Genomic DNA, 18,720 nt, shown 5'->3' with positions numbered 1-18,720 from the left:
ATGGAAGTGGATTTAATAACAGTAACTTCAACAATTGCAGATTTTCTGTGGGCCTTTATTTCCAGCTCATTAAACATTGCTTTAGACTATTTTCATCTAAGTGCCTAAGTCTATGTATCATCTAAGTCTATCATTGAACTGTAGGTGTCAGTAAACTCTCTGAAAATCATCTCATTAATATCTTCAAGTACTTTCAGTAATATGATTTACTTGATTTACCTGGCAGTTTTAGCACAGGTATTGTTTAAGAAATTGTTTCCTATTTGTGTAAATGTATAGTAGAAAATCAGTCCTTAAAACATTTGGTAAAGTTCACACAATGGCTGAGGCATTCCATCGACATAACATCAACAGAGGAACCATTTCAGCCACAGCAGCCAGTGCCACACTACAAATTGCAGACCCCAAGACCTATAAAACACTGGAATCTGACCCAGCAGTAGAAACATGGCTTGGTTTTTTTAGAGTTAATTTGCACTAGGACATGCTTTGTCTTTGTTTAAAAATGATTGAGTGTTGTTCACTTCACAAATAAATCACCTTGTGTTCTCAGAAGACGGAGATCTCAATCAGAGCCTAATGTTGTCCTAAGGCTATGGAAAAGGCCTCTATAAGATAGTGGTTATAGAGATGTGAAATCAGTTTGGTTTAAATTGGCAATGCATAATGCTTCGGATGATGATTCAATGTGCACAATGTCTTTGGAAGTGTTGAGATATTCATGTTTTTAAAAGAGATGTGGATGGGTATTTCAGACACAAGTATGTTTAAAGAAACTGTGTCTTATATAAAAAAAAAAGCCATACATAATTGATTTCATCCTTTTTGCATTGTCATTAGAAAACATGAAAACATTCTACCTGGCAGAGTTACTGTGTGCGTTATAAACTTCCAGGCGGAAAAAATGCATTGCCATGTATAGATTGCATCCGAATCTTAACCACAGGACTGCAGAAATTTCACAGAATCAATGTGTATACCTGGGCCAATAGTCGGGAAATTACAGTCAATTGAGATTGAGATCAACCTGTTTGTTATGAAGGATATGCCAGCGAGATAAATTACCTATTCAATGAGAAAAGGAAATTGGTAAATACAGGTGTAATAATAGACCTTATTGGTCACTAATACAGATCTATGAATATGATATACATAATCCCTAAAAGTGTTACAAAAAAACCCAGTTTCTCATATACAGTATATATATTAAAATGAATCAAGGATAAATATATGGTGTTGATATATATACAGTATATATATCATATATTTATCCTTGATTAATTTGGTTGGGTTAATCATCATGAATGTACAACTGGAGGCTATTTGTATCAGAAAAATTATGCAAAAGCACATACACTTAAAGGTTCTCAGAGAATTTTTTTTACAATGATTTCTGGTGTGCTGAATAAATTAGCATCACGGACTATGTTGAAAGGCACAGTCTGCGATTCTGGTTGTAGTTGATATTTGATTTCAATAGCCAATCAAATTACACCCTAACCTTTCCATGCTCCTGAGGCAATGCGTTGAAAAGCTGGAATGGTTTATGGCTCACTGAGCTACTTTGTTTGTTACCCATTTACAGAGCCAGGTCGGTGTACGAACACTGGAGTTTCTGGATCACACACACACAGATCGGACAGCTAGAGGACTGTAAGGAACAATTAGCTTAATTTGACAAAACCATAACCATGTAACCGTGCATTTTTAAAAATGTAATACATCTTAACACAAAGATCATAGATGCATGAATACCCCTCCATTCATAGATGGTCTCAGACCAAAAATGCTTACAGATATTCAGACTTGAAAATATGTACATGTTTAGAACAAAAAGTCAGACAACAAATGAGATGACTAACTGCTCCATTCTGGGGAAACTAAGAATTTCCCTTGAAAAACATAATGGAAAAACAACAGTACATCTAAAATACAGTAGAAACCTTGGAAAAAGATCCGTCAGAAAATCCATGCAATATCAACACACTGGAGTCATTCACTTGGTTCTGATGAGGAGTTGTGTCCCAGTCTGCAATATTCTCATGCCCAACTGGAATGTTCTCAACCCAGCCCTGTTTTATCTGGATCCGAGCCCTCTTTGCCTTCCATTGTCCTCACTGGGAATGCTTAAATATTTTATGAAGCAATACTGAAGAGTATTACTCATCTTTTGTTGAAACTGGGGCTCTGTATGTAGATCTGAGAAACTTTTCCAAAAGGGTCCATGCTGTCTATTTGCAGGTTTAATGGGATGCTCTGATGGTGCTCAGAGAGAGAGCCTGAGTCACTCTGGTAGATTTGTGAATGCTTCAAATTATTGGCCATGGGCAGGAACTGGGCATGACTGCTGAGGCCCTTATCATGACCACGGGCCTGGCTTCTGGTCCCAACACTCAGGCTTAACAGGGTGCCATGTTTCCTAGAACTGTAGACGTTGTATCCATCTGGGAGGATCTGCTCGACAAAGGCGCAGTCATCTCTCACGTAACTGTTCTAAAAAGATGTGTAGAAAGAAAGATAAGACTGACAGCGATGATGAAAGACTGTACATGGAATACGTGTGACAAGCTCTCTGTCGTCACTAAATGACCGCCGTGTTTTAAGTTCTTCGAGAGCTGTTTGCATTAGGTATACAGAGGCCAAGGTTGTTTATGCTGTTTCTTTTAAATGAAGCTTTAACAGTGCAAACATGCACAATGGGCAAAGGTTGCACTTGTAACACAGCTGTCACCTTATTGTTTTAATGTTTTAAAATCAATTCCATCTACATTCTTCAAATAATGATCCATGACTTTAAGTCATAAGAATAGGTAATCGTGCATTAATGGAAACAGAATGTTGTGGCTGTAACAGAATCAACACAGACTTACAAACTAATGGCCAGCCAGGTGTTCTTGATACCATCAGCCTAAAACATTCCATCTGCTCTTGCTCATTTGAATTGCTGCAAGCATGAAAAAAGCTACTTACAGATCCGTACAGTCGTCCATCTCTCTCCAAGCACAAGAATTTAGAACTTGCGATTCCTTTGATGGCCACACAGCCGTTATCAACAGGACGTATTTCCATCAAACCTGAGCCGTAGATAATGTAAATTTTAACTTTTAATATTCCGCCCAGAAAATATATATTTTTTATCACATAGGCCATCCATCGTAAAGCTAGGGCACTACACACACACACAAAGCAGTTACGTGGTTACGTTACAGGTAGGTAGGTCTGATAGGCTACGAATTACATAGCAGAATGAACAGTGTACGGTAGGCTGCCAAACAGTCTTTGCTTGAATAAAATAAAATGAACGTACTATGACTCAGGCTAGCCTATCTGGTTCGTGCTGCCAGTAACCTACTTACTAATGTAGCCTACAGCCGATTACTCACTAAGAGCGCTTTGTTGAGGAGATCCATCCACGTTTCCATCCTTTCTAATTTGAAGATGAAGTCCGTCTCTGGCAGCATATAGATGCTTTAGCCTAATAGGCTGTGTCCAGTCACTGCCCAAATGCGGGCCGGAGTCGGGCAAAGGGAGGGACACTACCGTTAATACATGAATGATATTAATACAGCACAGCGTTAAAGATATCATAATTGGCATTATTAAGGAATCCCCCGAAATGTAATTAACTGAACACAAGTTAACTGCACGCTGGAGTCAAAACTTTCATCCACAATGAGCTCGTCCTTTGCCTTTTATCTGCGAACCTTATCAGTCCAATCAATAAGCAGTTTACCAGTTCTGAGAAACACACCACAACACACCCCACAAAGTAGCCAACAACAGTTAAGGAGATAACGAACTGATCAAGTTCCAGATTGTCAAAACTTGTCTTTGGGCTACCTGTGGAACGTCGTAACTTACTCTTACCAACTCAAGAAATATCAATATTTCTACTTGATTTTGATGCTGTAGGCCAATACTATCCTGGTTATTCCTTGTAGCTTTAGTTTGGCAACATTTAGGCTACAGCCACCAAAGAAGGCGTAGGAGTTGGCTGCGCGTCGGCTGCCAGAGAGCTTGCCTTCAACCTGTACAAAAATGAAAATCAAAAAATTGCCTTACCCAAATCTGGCAGTGAACAGTGCACAACGCCAACATCATGTTCCGTTATTGCAGACCGATTTTCAAAGCGGATTTGTAATGTTCGAGAAGGCCATTTCCTTCTAACTTGCTATTTTTGTGAATCACTCTGGTGGAACACTGGAGTTAAACAGTAATTTAGAGTAAACAACTCCATTCATGAAAATTCTATATCTTCACGAGACTCTCTTTCGTTACATAGGCTTATCAATTTGGACTATTTGTGTGCTCTGTAACGCCTTCATGATAAAACCTGTGGGCGAAATTAAGTGTAATAGATCCATAGTAGCGTTTAGCCTTTCCAGGAGACTATAACAGTTGATTCTATGCAAGTGCTGCCTTGCCGACACAACACAGTTTGAAGTACTCTTAATAGTTTAGCCTTTTATTGAGTGTTTTTTTATGTTTATAAGGGCCATGCAGCAAAATATACTAAAATATGCAACTGTATGGTAAAAAGTTCTAAAATTTGGCGCACTGATTGAGGATAGCCCAACAACATGCTGAACATTTTAACAGCTTAATGCATCTAAATTTAGGCTACCAAGACAATCAAACAGCACTAAATTCCTCAGCACCCCACTCAGTGCCTGTGGTCGTTTATTAAAGGGAGGAACTCTCCTTTGAGTGCCCACTCCAGCACCACACGGTAGGCCAATCGTAGGCACTGAATGGAGTGTTACATCAGAGATCGGAAGTTAAAACACAGAATTGACAGTCAATTCTATAGTTTCTTTACAGTTATTGAGGTAAACAGACACAGGTGTATCTCTGTAGAGATCTCTTTTCATGCTGTCAGACCCTTATAATAACATTTACAAGCGAGTCAGTGGCGAAAACAAGCTGTGTACCTAGACGTGCTGGTATCATGGTTTCTCATCAAGTGTTTAATTATTGATGAGAATTCTTCTTTGTAGATGAGAAGTGCCATTGAATGGGTTTACGTAAGATTTCTTTCATTCAGATTTGGCTGCAGCTGGAATGTTACAAATGGCTCTCATTAGAACTATGCTGCCCCCCATCAGAGTATCTCCACCCACATCTTGAGAATTTAAAGTAACACTATGCAACAATTTGACACTTTTTGAGGTATGGTTTTATAGGCAACTAGTTTTGGGACCATCCTCAAATTCATTTTGATAGCATATGGCCATGTGAAGGACAGATAAACACATGTGTCTTCCCCACTAGCCATCCAGGATATGCCCTAATGTAGTTTTGTGTACCGGGCTGGAACACCCTGCAAAAATGGAAGAAAAGCTTTCACATGCATGACATTGCCAGCTATACTACCAGAAGACCCCAGTTAGTATGTTGGCAAGCCTTTTTATCACTGTCAGCTGGGCAGTTGGTGGTGTTTGCAAGGTTTTTTCATGTCTTTTAGGTACTTGGCTTACTAGTTTTGGAAGAGAACTCCATATTGCTGCTTTTTTTTTTTGCAAGCACAATATTTTTCTTAGTAAAGCCTTAAGTGAACCACATTTGCATAGCTTGCAGAATTCGAGCTAATCACAAACTATCTTTACCGATGTCAGGCAACATTCAATGTATCCTTCATAACGTTTAACAGACTCGTCAGACTCCTCTATTGCTCAGAACATTTCATATAATGGAATATTAGTTAATTTAGCAATTCTTATCACTGGTAGCATGAAGACGTAGCTGTAATATAATCCAGCCAACAGGATAGGCATAGATCACCGTTGCATAGCAAGCTAATGTTACAGCCTCAGTTGTTTACATAAGTAACTTTAGGCTGTGTTAAGCACACTGTGGCTAGCATGGTATGCTAATCGTTCTTTGCATAGCATGCAAATAGTTCCTTGCAGTAATTTAACTTTAATAATCATCCAATCTGAAACATCCATACACATTGTGTTAATTTAGGCTAGCTGTGTTTTGTATGGAAATATGTTGAGATTAGATCCACAGATGTTGTTGATCATGACATTATGAATATCATGCATAGGCTCATTTAAAATGTATAGTGAAAAGCATCAGCAGAGTTTCTGCACATTGTCTTGTATTTTCGTATCAGAAAAGGTTTGTCAACCTTCAACCAATCACCAAATTAACACAACACCACGATTACCCGAGATAACAAAATACAATGCTGCTTTTTAAAAAGGATATTTGGAAGCATGCTAGCTGAACGGCTCCATACATCAGTGAGTTTGCAACAACGCATCTCAAAGCTGAGTTTGTTCATACCAGGACAGTTCGTCAACAGTTCCCTGACATAATCACCAAGTTAACACAACACCACTATTAAATTAGTTTTTTTTTTTATTAAGCAAGTGAAATACCTCCGGACATCAGTGAAATCCAAAGACATCCACTAACTTGGCAGCGGCATGGGAGGCCTACTCCTGTTGACATTACCTGCAGAAGAGGGGGCCGGTTGAGCAGTGGCTCATTATCATTTAAAGGAACAGGCACTCAAACCAGCCACTCTGAACATGGCTGTTTTAAATAGAGTGAGCAGGGTGTTGTGGTGCTTGATCCTTGTGGTATTTTGAGCAAAGCATGTCACAGACATTTCATTAAGACCCCAAGGAACTGCATCAACTTGTGGAAAAAGGGGTCTCCTTTAAATAAATGTAATAGAAATCCCCAAATAGATGTATATGCAATTTTCATATTTTACCACTGTATTTATTTACAGAAAGAAGGCCCTGCATTTACAAACTGCTTCACATTTGTGAACTTCCCTATATGGGCTTTATGAGACTGTCCTTCCATTGGTCGATCATGGAGGTATAATATTATTCTTGGGAGAGTGACAGATTACCACTCCCATACATTACAACAGCCAGTGCTAGAGTGTCAGGTTTTGAGGATTAGCTTCAACCAGTTAGCATCACCTATTCTGGTGCCAGGAAGGATGTTTCCCAGAGGCTAGTTTCAGTTATGCACCAGTGTGACCAATCAATGTAACAAACATTGTAGTATTGATTATATGAGCATGTAAGTAGGTTATGGTCGTGAAAGTTCTCCGAAATGGACTCCTCAGGAACCTACGCCAGGATCCTGTTTGTTGACTTCAGCTCTGCCTTCAACACAATCATTCCGGCTCTGCTTCAGGACAAGCTCTCCCAGCTGAGCGTGCCTGACTCCACCTGCAGGTGGATCACAGACTTCCTGTCTGACAGGAGGCAACGCGTGAGGCTGGGGAAGCATGTCTCTGACTCCAGGACTATAAGCACCGGTTCCCCTCAGGGCTGCGTTCTTTCCCCTCTACTCTTCTCCCTGTATACCAACAGCTGCACCTCCAGTCACCAGTCCGTCAAACTCCTTAAGTTCGCGGACGACACCACCCTCATTGGGCTCATCTCTGGGGGGGACGAGTCCGCTTACAGGTGGGAGATTGACCATCTGGTGACCTGGTGTGGGCAGAACAACCTGGAGCTAAATGCTCTGAAGACAGTGGAGATGGTCGTAGACTTCAGAAGGAACCCAGCCCCACCCACCCCCATCACCCTGAGTGACTCCCCAGTCGACACTGCAGAGTCCTTCCGCTTCCTGGGCACCATCATCTCCCAGGACCTCAAGTGGGGGCTGAACATCAGCTCCCTCACCAAAAGAGCTCAACAGAGGATGTACTTTCTGCGGCAGCTGAAGAAGTTCAACCTGCCAAAGACAATGATGGTGCACTTCTACACCTGCATCATCGAGTCCATCCTCACCTCCTCCATCACCGTCTGGTACGCTGCTGCCACTGCCAATGACAAAGGCAGACTGCAGCGTATCATCCGTTCCGCCGAGAAGGTGATTGGCTGCAATCTGCCATCTCTACAGGACCTGTTCGCCTCTAGGACCCTGAGGCGGGCAGGTAAGATTGTGGCCGATCCCTCACACCCGGGTCACAAACTCTTCGAGGTCCTTCCCTCCGGCAGGAGGCTGCGGTCCATCAGGACCAAAACCTCACGCCACAAAACCAGCTTCTTCCCGGCTGCCGTTGGCCTTAGTAACAAGGCCACCTGACGTGGACTCTCATCCCGCCCCCACACCTCAAGCCTGTGTTATGTTAACACACACTACATTGCACACTGCACATTGCACATCCACTTTTGCACTCCTGCCCTGCTTTTTGTATTGTAGTACTTATTGTGTTTGTGTAGAACTTACTGTGTTTTTATGTTTTATGTTATGTGTAGTACTTACTGTGTTTGTATGTTTTTATGTTTACTGTATGCACCTATACATCAGAACAAATTCCAGGTAGGTGTAAACCTACTTGGCAATAAATACTATTCTGATTCTGATTCTGATTCTGTTTCTGAAATTTGTGAAATCAGATAATATTTTTTTCTTTAGTGTTATGTTTTTATAAGTTGTGAAACAACAATTGGGTTCACCTTGTTTGCAGCTCTCCTGTTCCGCTACACTTGTGTAGGTTTCATGTGGGACAAAGGACATCTCTGCCCACAGCAACTCCACAGTGCCCCTCAGTTACCCCATGTACATCTTGGGTTAGATATGGAACTGCAGTCCTAATAGACAGTCGAAATAAATCTGATAGCGAAATAAATCTGACAGTAGACATAAATCTTCCCCTATTGAGTGTAGGAGTGACCATCGGCATTTTGCATGCGGTGGTTTATTATTTTTGCAAACAAATGAATGACGTTTTTGGAAAATCGACCAATGGTAGTTAAATAACTGCTTGAGAGAGCCTGCACACGATCATGTTCATTAAAATGCATGTGTATGTCGTCTCTGTATAGACTGTATAGACTGTAGATCCAGTATATCGCTTGAATATATGTCTGTTGCTGTCCCTCTGCTACAAGCGAAAAAATAACAGACTACAATGCAAGTCACCAATTTCACAAGGTGAGCAGAAGCTAACCATAGCTAGCTTCAACGATCAGGGATTTCAAGTGTTCTCACAACAACCATGAAGTAAATTTAAGGAATCACACCGATTACCTAAGGATTTGACCATAATCTAGAGAATAAAATAAATCAGATATTTTAAGCACTGAGCTGTAACGTTAAGTTTCATAAGAAACCGCAGGGTGTGAGTTAAGAGTTGTCTTTAACCAGGGATAGCCCCTCATGTTGCATAAGGCAAGTGACACGATGTAGTCCATTCTTTTCCTGGTTAAGCATATCAGCAACAAGATCTTTATTTTTACGAGACAGGACTACAGTTTTACTATCTTAACCTTACAAACAGAGCAGGATTGCTGTGTGATGTGTCTTTGTAATTGGGTTGCGTGAGTTGGACCTCTTAAGGAGTTTAATTTTTAAAAAGACTGCTGTGACGCCTTAATTACATATTTGCATTTTGGGATCTGTTACATTTCTTGACGTCGAACCAACATCACAACAACTTACTATCAGTGGTGTGACCATTATTGGTTTGATGGTGGTTCAGTGTTGGAATTCCAATTCCAACCAATATCAACGTTGGGCCAACTTATGCTGCCCTCCTGTGGGCTGGCAACCTGACATGAAGTTAACACTAGCTAGCATGCAGTCATTTCATTACATTATCTTCCTTTAACAACGCTAGCTAGCTTGAGAAAGGTCTTAGCACAGCAAGTCTAACGAAAATTATGTTTTGTCAAGATTAAAATGTCCAGTTACCTTGATGTCGTGTGTACAAAACTATGACAAAATTAAACGCCAGCTTGCAAACGTTAAAGATACAGCAAGGATGGTTATTTGTTCATTTTATTTTTATGAAGCTTTTTCAAGGAAAATTACGTCTATTTTGTCTTTGAAAAAGCCTTTGTGTGGATGGGTTGCCCACTCAGTTCCTGTCTAATCCTTAAACAGCATGGGCATGAAGCCAGGGACGGCAGGCTGGTCAGTTTACTTTTGCGTTCATTATTCTATTTTTGGAAGTGAATTAAAACTCCAGAGAAGGTGTAAGTAAGGTTTTTCTGATTCATATTAATACAATACATTCCTTCTTTAATAATATATTGTTGGTTTTTGCAACATTAAAACACTTAGAAATTGAACACCCTATTGTTCTACCTCAGATCATCACCTAATCACATTCAACATACAATTAGAACTCTGTTCACCATCGGAATTGATCCATATCTAACCTCCCTTTCTTGTCAAAAATACTTGAAAAAGTAAGTCACGAAACGTACTTCCTTTCTACATAAAAACAATATCGAAGAAGACTTCCGATATTGCTTTAAAGCCCATCACAGCACTGAAACGGCCTTAGTCAAAGTTCTGAATGACCTACTAATCACATCTGATCATGGGTGCACTTCAATACTGGTTTTTCTAGACCTTAGTGCTGCTTTCAACACTATAGATCATTATATCTTATTACAGAGACTTGAACATCATCAAAGGCTGTGGCCTATCCCGGTTTACGTCTTAACTTTTCTGATCGTCATCAATTTGTTCATGTCCATAATAAGGCATCCAATCACACCAGAGTAAGTTACGGTGTTCCCCAAGGCTCTGTCCTGGGACCTCTTCTCCTTGCACATGCTACCCGTAGGTGTTGTCATAAGGAAACATGGCATTAACTTCCATTATTATACGGCTCTTCAGAATGTTCCAAAAAGTACTGTTGATTTGAATGGGGCATCCCAACGTTCGCAGGTGAATATTTCTTGATATTCACCGCTGCGAAAAGATATTGACCGCTGTCATTGGCAACGGGTTTTGTGCTTCTAATTCACATCTTTCATATCATTCCGCAAGTAGTCCGGTCATTTAACGTAACAGACTCATTGTAATTTGAAGTCAGCAAGTAATGGGTTGCTATGCAACACCTGAAACTTAAAAGTTCTATTTGCTAACTATTTTTTCTTAGCAGAAATCACGAAACGGCAACTAAATCATTAAAAAGAGGTATTTTGGAGGAATGTCTTCTATCGTTTTTGGCAAGTAACCTTATAATAAGCGGGATAATGTATTGTCCGTCGGTCATTATCCAAAAATAAATCACTCCGCTGCGCGTCGGAGTGCTGTTCGCCCTGTCGGGATTTATTTTTGGATAATGACCTCCGGACAATACATTATCCCTTACTTGCTATGCTGATTACACCCAACTTTACTTATCCATGAAACCTGATGAAATTTTACATCTACCTAAACCATATTGGATTTTCTGCCATATTGATTGCCAAATAAAAATGGGTTGATTTATTGCAATGTAAAATATTTCCACATTTTTCACCAAAATTGGCACAGATGATCTTCAGACCAAGCCTCACAAAGGCTATAAAATCTATATGGCTGTTGATTTTCAAAGGCACCCATCATAGCCAATCGATATTGGCGACGAAGCCCCCATACAGGAAGTAAGGTCATATCTCACGTAGCCCCCACGAGGTGTAGCTGTCTCCCTGGCTAGTTTGCCCCAGTGCCCGTTGGGCTGTGCTTTTTGTCTATCTATCAAACAGATTTTTATTGTACAAAAGGGAGCGATTGTAGTAAGTAAATAAAATGTTTCTATACACCAAGTAAAATACACCAAGTAAAAATGAGTTAAATGACAAAAGTAAGGAGCCCCCTATCTCTGTACTTCACCCTCCCCCACTATTCACCTTGAACTACCAACTTATATGTGCCCTGTGCACAACAAGCGGAGATCAGTTCCTAAAATCACAAGTAAAGTATTAAAACAACTGAGCTATTGACAACATTATTCAAATTTTGGGTACCCAAAAGGGGGAGACAACGCCAGCCTTCTCTCTCCCCATCAATTGCGCCTCGGGGTGCATTTCACATAGCTGTGGCTGACTTGCCAGATGTTGTTGTCTCGTACTATCATCTTCCCTGGCTCTGGCTGCTTGTTATCTTGAAAACCCTCTACAATGGTTCCCTTCCTCCTCTGCCGGCTACTTTCTTCCTGTTTAGTTTTGATGAGTTATGTTTAGTTGGCTGACATGGTGCATGCGGATTTTAGTTAGGATAGCAAGGGTGGCAGGATACACAATAGTGCCCAAATGGCTGGCGACAGCCGCAACACGCATCGTATGCTGTGCCCGGGATCCATAAAGGCCCTCCTTCACAGTACAACATGCGCTGTCTGTAGGCCAATTTTATTGATATTGGGAATTTTATATGTGTTTGTTGCGGTAAGTTATGTTTAATTCTGTTGGCTGGCTTGGTGCATGAGGAATTGTAGTTATACAGGCATGGTAAGGGTAGCAGGATACAATAAGAGTGCACAACTGGCTGGCAACAGCTACAACATGTGTCGTATGCTGTACCCGGGATCCATAAAGGCCCCCCTTCACAGTACAACATGTGCTGTCTGTAGCCCACTCCTGCTAAACACAACAATATGGCCAGATGGCCAGCAGGAAGAAGTGAAGAATGTTTGACAGGTGAATTGGGTTTGAATTTGTCCCCCCCCATGTCCAATGTGAGTATTGTGCATTTACTCAGCTGGATCTGCTGGAGACAGGCCAATCTGTGTCCACTACTGCAGCTCAGTCTAGGGATGACAGAGTAGAGACTCAGATACTCAGGAGATAAAACCCACATGCAACGTACAATGCCAGAGAGCATTCTGTACAATCAGTGGTATTGCAGTTCAAAGATAAAGGTACGCAAGCTTTAGGGGTCATCACTTAATAGGATGGGATATCCCTGGAAAATTCTGCATTGTTAATATTTCTCACATTTGTATAGTTAGCATAGTTAACAGTTCTTACAGTTTTACAAAAAGGTTATATTTAGGAAAAAGTAAGTCATTGAATTTGAAAGGTAAACACACTGAAACATTACACTCAGTCCTCTCACAAATCTACTCTGTGCTTCAGTGTAGTTGCTGTATTTGCATAATAAAAATACGATCCACTCTTATTATTTGTGAGACAAAATTAACTGTTGCCCATTAAATTTATATATTTTATCAATTTTTATATAACATCTACAGTGAGATTTTCAAAGACACTTACTGAAAGACTATGACGAAAGGCTGTAGTGTCCAAATCCATACCTAGAACCATCACTGAATGATGAATAATGAAACAGGTGTAATAATAAAAAAAAAAACATATCTTAAGTGCTTTAACAATTTCCTTTACTGACCCATAACAAAAAAACACAATCTAGTTATACATTGCTATTTATGATTGCTTAGTCTGACAGTGCCATAAAAGGAATAATGTTCATGTATTACATCATAACTCTGGGAATTCACTCACTATTGTCACAGCTGTACTAACATGGACATGGCATCAGACTACAGTGTTACAGAGATCAATGTCACTTTACAAAATTTTGACTGCGTGAACATTTTGACAGAATAGTCTTTCCTCAGCATGTGTTGACTTTTCAGTGCTGGTTGGCAAATAGATAACTTAGAGTTTTAGATAAACAGGCATTTAGAGTGCCCTTTTGTATTTAGTCATTTTGACTTGCTTGTTTAGCGCCACGGTCCTGGTTTTTTTTTAACTAAAAGGAAGTGAATTAAAAAAAAAAAAAAACATTACAGAGTGTTCCCTAATACATGCCATTTATACCCTGACCAGCCAATTTCCATTTTCCCCCCACTGTACCAACTGCATATTATTTTTTTATATCTACAGTAGTGGCCAAAATTATTAGAACACTTGGCATATTTAAGAGGTTTCAGTTGTTTTTGTTGAATTGGCCATTAGAATACCCATCAAACGAATGAAATATCTACAAAGTCATCACTATGCTCTATAAACCATAGAATAGAGCCATCATAAGGAGATTTAGGTAATTTTCCTTACAAAAAACAAGCTAGACCTATTTCACTGTCAATGTCACACAATCATGTTCCTTCACAGAAGAAGCCAAATTACTTGGGTAATCATTGTAAGGTGTGATTGTGGTTAAATTGATGGTAATGCAAGAGTCTTAGGACACAGCTGTGTGATTGTTTTGAATGTACAAGGCCTATCCTGCTTATTAAGTGATTGGTAACATCAGGGTTTTGTCACTGAGGCCACACCACCAATTGGTATAAATGTAAAGCCTCTAGAAGTAGTCTTGAAGCACATGTTGCTCTTTGAACATGGCTAAGGTGAAGAAGGAGCTAACAAGTGAACAACGGGTTTGAATAAAAGCCCTATTTTGATGCTGGCTAGAGTAACCGCCGCATAGCCAAGGACTTGAGATGCAGTCCAAGCACTGTAAAGTACACTTCAGACCGCAATGACGCCACCAATTTACACCAGAACCGAAAGGGGAGAGGTAGAAAAAAAGAGCGTGAAGCATCTTAAAATTCTCAGTCTTAACGGCCAAAGAAAGACCTCACGAGAACTGTGTGACGAGATCAACACCACAATGACTAATGGTGCAACAGTGTCTTCAAGAACTGTGTGTCGGAAACTGGCAGAATAGCAACAAAGAAACCATTACTGAAAGAGAAAAATAGAGTGAAACGCCTCAGATGTGCAAAAGAACACAAGAAATGGACAAAAGAAGATTGGTATAAAGTGTTGTGGACTGATGAGTCCAAGTTTGAACAGTTTGGCAACATGCGAAGAGTGTAAGTTCGACGGTGGGAGGGGGAGAGATATAAAAATGAGTTTGTCTTGCCAACAGTTAAACACAGAGGGGGTACTATTACGGTGTGGGGGGCCATTTCAGCCTTAGGAACAGGTGACTTAGTGAAAATGTATAGCATCATGGATAAGAAAGTATACCACCACATTCTGGTGAGGCACAGAATACCATCTGGGAGTCGTCTTATTGGGCCTGGATTTATTTTCCAAGAGGACAATGACCCTAAACATTCTTCTAACTATTGCCAGAACTACCTGCGACAGAAGGAATTTGCTGGAACATTGAAAATGATGGACTGGCCCCCTCAAAGTACGGACCTCAACCCCATTGAGCAAATTTGGGGCGAGTTGGAAAATAAACTGGACAGATCTATTGTACATTCAAAGGAAAGCCTTTGGCTTGAGTTTCAGAAGGCATGGGATAACATTAGTGTTGAAGTTCTCAGGAAATATATTGACACTTTGCCAGAGAGTTGTGCTGCTGTAATTGCTGCAAAAGGTGGACATACCAAATATTAAAGTTAAAAGTGGATAAAAACAGTAGGATTCACTTCATCTGATATGTGTTGTGCTCAGAGCAAGCATCTGCATGTTTCGTGAACATTATGAAATTAAATCATGTTTTGGAGGCAAAAAAAAGGTCAATATTTTCAGATCTATCAGGTGTTCTAATAATTTTGGCCACCACTGTATATAGTTATTATTATTATACATGTTAAGAGACATAGATAAGTTGTTGAGGAGCTGAAGTAACTGTGCAGGATAAGATAAATGTAGACGTGCAAGGATGTGTTAAAGCTGCAATAGGGAACCCTTATCAAATTAACTTTTTGTGATATTTGCTTGCAGTCATTATGTCTTGACAGCAGTACATAACACAGATTATCTGTGAAAAAAATCAGGTTCCTCTGGCTCCACCTGGTGCTCCTAATGCACTTTGCACCAATCCATCGTGACCAAATCAAAACAACCAATCAGAGCCAGGAGGAATGTCTGACAGTGTCAATATCTTCAGGTACAGGTACAGATGGAAGAGAAGTGCTTCCCGGAACCCACAGTTTGTCATCTTTACATGCCTCAATACGCCTCAAATGGTTAGTTGACCAAAAAAATTAATCTGATTACATCTATTGACACTCATTAATATTCACGTCAAAGAATGTGCTTCAATGTGATTTCAGTGGAGCGCTGTTAGTACAGTTTTCTTTGTCAGTTTGTCTATGCAATACAGGCAAGTAATTAATCGTTAAATATAACAAACACGCAGTTTGAATCAATGCGTGATTTTCTTTTGTGAATTTTATTATTCAGCATTGCCTACTTAAATGGACCATCACCTACTTAAATGAACAATCTGCCAACAACCTAGCCTAAGCATTATTACACAACAGAGTGCACTACATGCTGACACAAAAAAAGATGCCATCATGAACATTTCAGAGGTTGTCAAGTGAGCGCCTTCCTTTGTTAGTGTTTCAATGAATTAGGCCCACGCCACCGCCAGAAGACTCAACCGTGTCGTCTGGCATCCCAGACCCACCCCCTTCCTACTCACGAAGGGTTAAGACACATGTCAATACCATCCACCTCAAAATACATCTCGAAAAGATTTTGTGCTGTTCAGGATACGAACCCTGGTCACCTTAGGACCCTGTCAGCCATAACCACTGGCTTGCTTTTTCAGCAGCCTCAGAAATCCCCCCTCTGAGTGCCAATCCTCAAAAACCCAAATGCAACAGATGCGTTGTGGTTTATTTAGCTAGAAAGCCTCTAACACCTATTTCCACTGGTCTTGTATGCTTGCCAACCTCATTCCCTCAGTTTGGTCTCATAGCAGTCAGGGATCGTATCAACCATTGTTATTGTTACGAAGCGAACATAACATTTTGGAATTGGCAACGGAGACCCTTGAAAGGCTTTCAAAAGCCATGGTCAGGGTCAGACTGTCAATGCCGAGTCAATGCGCAAACAACCTGAACTGTGGCACAGTCGGGTTCTCCAACATGACAACGTGCCCACTCACAGCGCACTGAAAACGTGCAAGTTTCTTTCCCCCAATAACAAAATTGCCGCTCCCCACCGCCCTACTAGCCAGATTTGGCTTCCTGCGACTTCTCTCTGTTCCCGAAAATGAAGTTCAAGCTGACAGGTTGCCGTTCTGACACTGTGGAAGAGATCACGGATGGTGCTTAGTGCACTTACAGAATGGGACTTCCAGGGACGGTTCCAAGTGTGGCAGGAATGCTGGGAGCGATGTATCTCTGCATAAGGGGACTGCTTGAAAGGGGGTAGCGGCCAGATTTAAATCAGATTTGGGTTTAGCTTGTTATAGGCACAGTCTGAGAACTTTTTTGATTGCACCTCGTAAATGCTAAATTGAATTGTTCAATAAGGTGTGCTTGTTTGTAATGCCAACCCCAGATATACCTTATAACTTAGGTCAGACAGGCCTGGTTAGGCATCAAATCAGTCCCTTCTTCATACGTAAAACATGTGAAAGATGAGATGAAGACAATCTTCTTTGTTGAATTTCAGACCTGGTTGTGTGTTATCAGAAGGCGGAGCCAAAGATTGCAAATATTAAATTCCTAGTAGATACAGGGTCTCTGAGTGTGTGAGGTAATGATTTCACTTAAAGGGAAACTTCTGTGGAAGCTGCATCTGTTCACCCCAATAACTGTAAAGAAAATGTTTGTAGTCAGTGTTTTACCTGTCACACCTGTAGTCAGTGTTTTACCTGTCACACCTGTAGTCAGTGTTTTAACTGTCACACCTATAGTCAGTGTTTTAACTGTCACATCTGTAGTTGATTATCGAAGTGAGGCGCTCTCTTTAGAGTGCCCAGTCCAGCACCACACGGTAGGCCAATCGACTGCAGGCACTAAATGGGGTGCACCGCAAGGGACCATAAGGCGTTGAGAGAAGGAAGATCAGCTGGAGAGAACTTTGGGCTAAACTGCATTAAATTCATCATTGGAGCCACTTATGATGTCTTTCCAGAACCTCAGTCAGTGAGTGGGTGGGTGAAGCTGTAAGTTGTGTTTGGATGTCGGCTCATTAAAACATATTTTGTCTGGGTGTAAAACTAGCCTGACCTAGGGTCACTACACGGGGAGACATAATCAGGTTTTAAGGGAGAGTAGAATTTCTTTCTGCAAGAGGGACAGAAAAGGGTACACCTTGCATATACAAAACAATACTAGCAAATGGGGCAAAGCGTAAGATTGGAGATTGCTGGCTGATGTCGGAAGACAACTTCAAGTTCCACAGTGTATTGTTGTGACAGCTATAAGAACAGACATGGTGTTGTATTCAGGGTGTGAGCACATTGTTTACTTTATTGGGTTACTGATTCAGACGCCAGACACCACTGTTAAGCCTTCTAGAGGTGTCGTGGGGCTAATTCAGTGAAACACTGATGAAGGAAGGTGTCTGCTTGAAAACTCAAGTGAAGGTGCTCACGAAGGCAGCTTTGTTGTTGTTGTATCCTTCTGCTCTGGGGGGTATTCCAAGAATGTGGTTTAGTCAGGAAAGCAAATATGTGACATGAATTTCAGTCGCCACACTGACAATCTAAAAAAGGGTGTTCAGAAAGCGTCAGAACCACTGTCTGTACTTCGGTGTGCTCTTACCAACTTTGTGCGTGATGTGCGAAGTGAACAGAACCGTGTGAGTTAAAGGGTTTTGTAGTTTCAATGACAATTCTATCGTTTCACTGTAGCATTTTTCTGTTGCTTAGATTAGGTGGATTTCAGTTGTCATCTTCACTATTGAGACGCATTACTGTGAACTAATGCTCGGTCCATATGATGAATAAAATAATCAATACACCTTTGTGTTTAAACTGTGCTGAGATCTTAATGCAATGATGTGGTGGCTTCCTTGTACAGCACATTTTATCAGCTGGGGCATGATAAATGAACATGAAGTAGGCTGACGTTTAGGTAGTGTGTTTTATACAACTTCATTATTGCTTCATGTGAATGCCAAAGCACTGTCAATATAAACTGTTATCAAATGATGTGACGTATACAAACTCTGATCACTGTAATTTGTATTCAGATAGCCTTTATGTAGGCCTAATCATTTAAGGCCGTGGCCTATATGTTGATAACTACACAAACATGTTAGGTGATTTATGTATAGTATAATAGACCTAGCCTAA

The 18,720-nt window shown here is 40.6% G+C and overlaps 1 protein-coding gene across 3 annotated transcripts; it reads right to left on the bottom strand.

Annotated features, from left to right (window-relative positions):
* Positions 1-1,338: 1,338 nt before the first annotated feature.
* Positions 1,339-6,468, bottom strand: fgf19 (fibroblast growth factor 19). Of its 3 annotated transcripts, none has more exons than XM_031569526.1 (4): positions 6,387-6,468; positions 3,384-3,496; positions 2,971-3,074; positions 1,339-2,493 (listed from the first exon to the last, which is right to left on the bottom strand). In XM_031569526.1, the coding sequence occupies exons 1-4, from the start codon at positions 6,413-6,415 to the stop codon at positions 2,164-2,166; spliced, it is 576 nt and encodes a 191-aa protein (XP_031425386.1). In that variant the 5' UTR covers positions 6,416-6,468; the 3' UTR covers positions 1,339-2,163. The 3 variants fall into 3 exon arrangements, with proteins under 3 accessions (XP_031425386.1, XP_031425385.1, XP_012670272.1); XM_031569525.1 differs by having other exon boundaries at positions 3,384-4,028; positions 6,387-6,436; XM_012814818.2 differs by lacking the exon at positions 6,387-6,468 and having other exon boundaries at positions 3,384-5,190.
* Between the last annotated feature and the right edge of the window lie 12,252 nt (positions 6,469-18,720).

Source organism: Clupea harengus, chromosome 6 (genome assembly GCF_900700415.2).
Source record: "Clupea harengus chromosome 6, Ch_v2.0.2, whole genome shotgun sequence".
Taxonomy (NCBI): Eukaryota; Metazoa; Chordata; class Actinopteri; order Clupeiformes; family Clupeidae; genus Clupea; species Clupea harengus.
The sequence above is the reverse complement of the archived record's forward strand: the minus strand, read 5'-3'. Positions and strand labels throughout refer to the sequence as shown.

Bases quoted from the DNA above. Each gene is read 5' to 3' on its own strand.
- fgf19 (XM_031569525.1), bottom strand. From the start codon at position 3,597: ATGCCAATTATGATATCTTTAACGCTGTGCTGTATTAATATCATTCAT. The intron at 3,075-3,383 runs GTGAGTAATCGG...TCTACGGCTCAG, and splicing joins TCCTCAACAAAGCGCTCTTA to GTTTGATGGAAATACGTCCT. The intron at 2,494-2,970 runs GTAAGTAGCTTT...ACATCTTTTTAG, and splicing joins ATGGACGACTGTACGGATCT to AACAGTTACGTGAGAGATGA.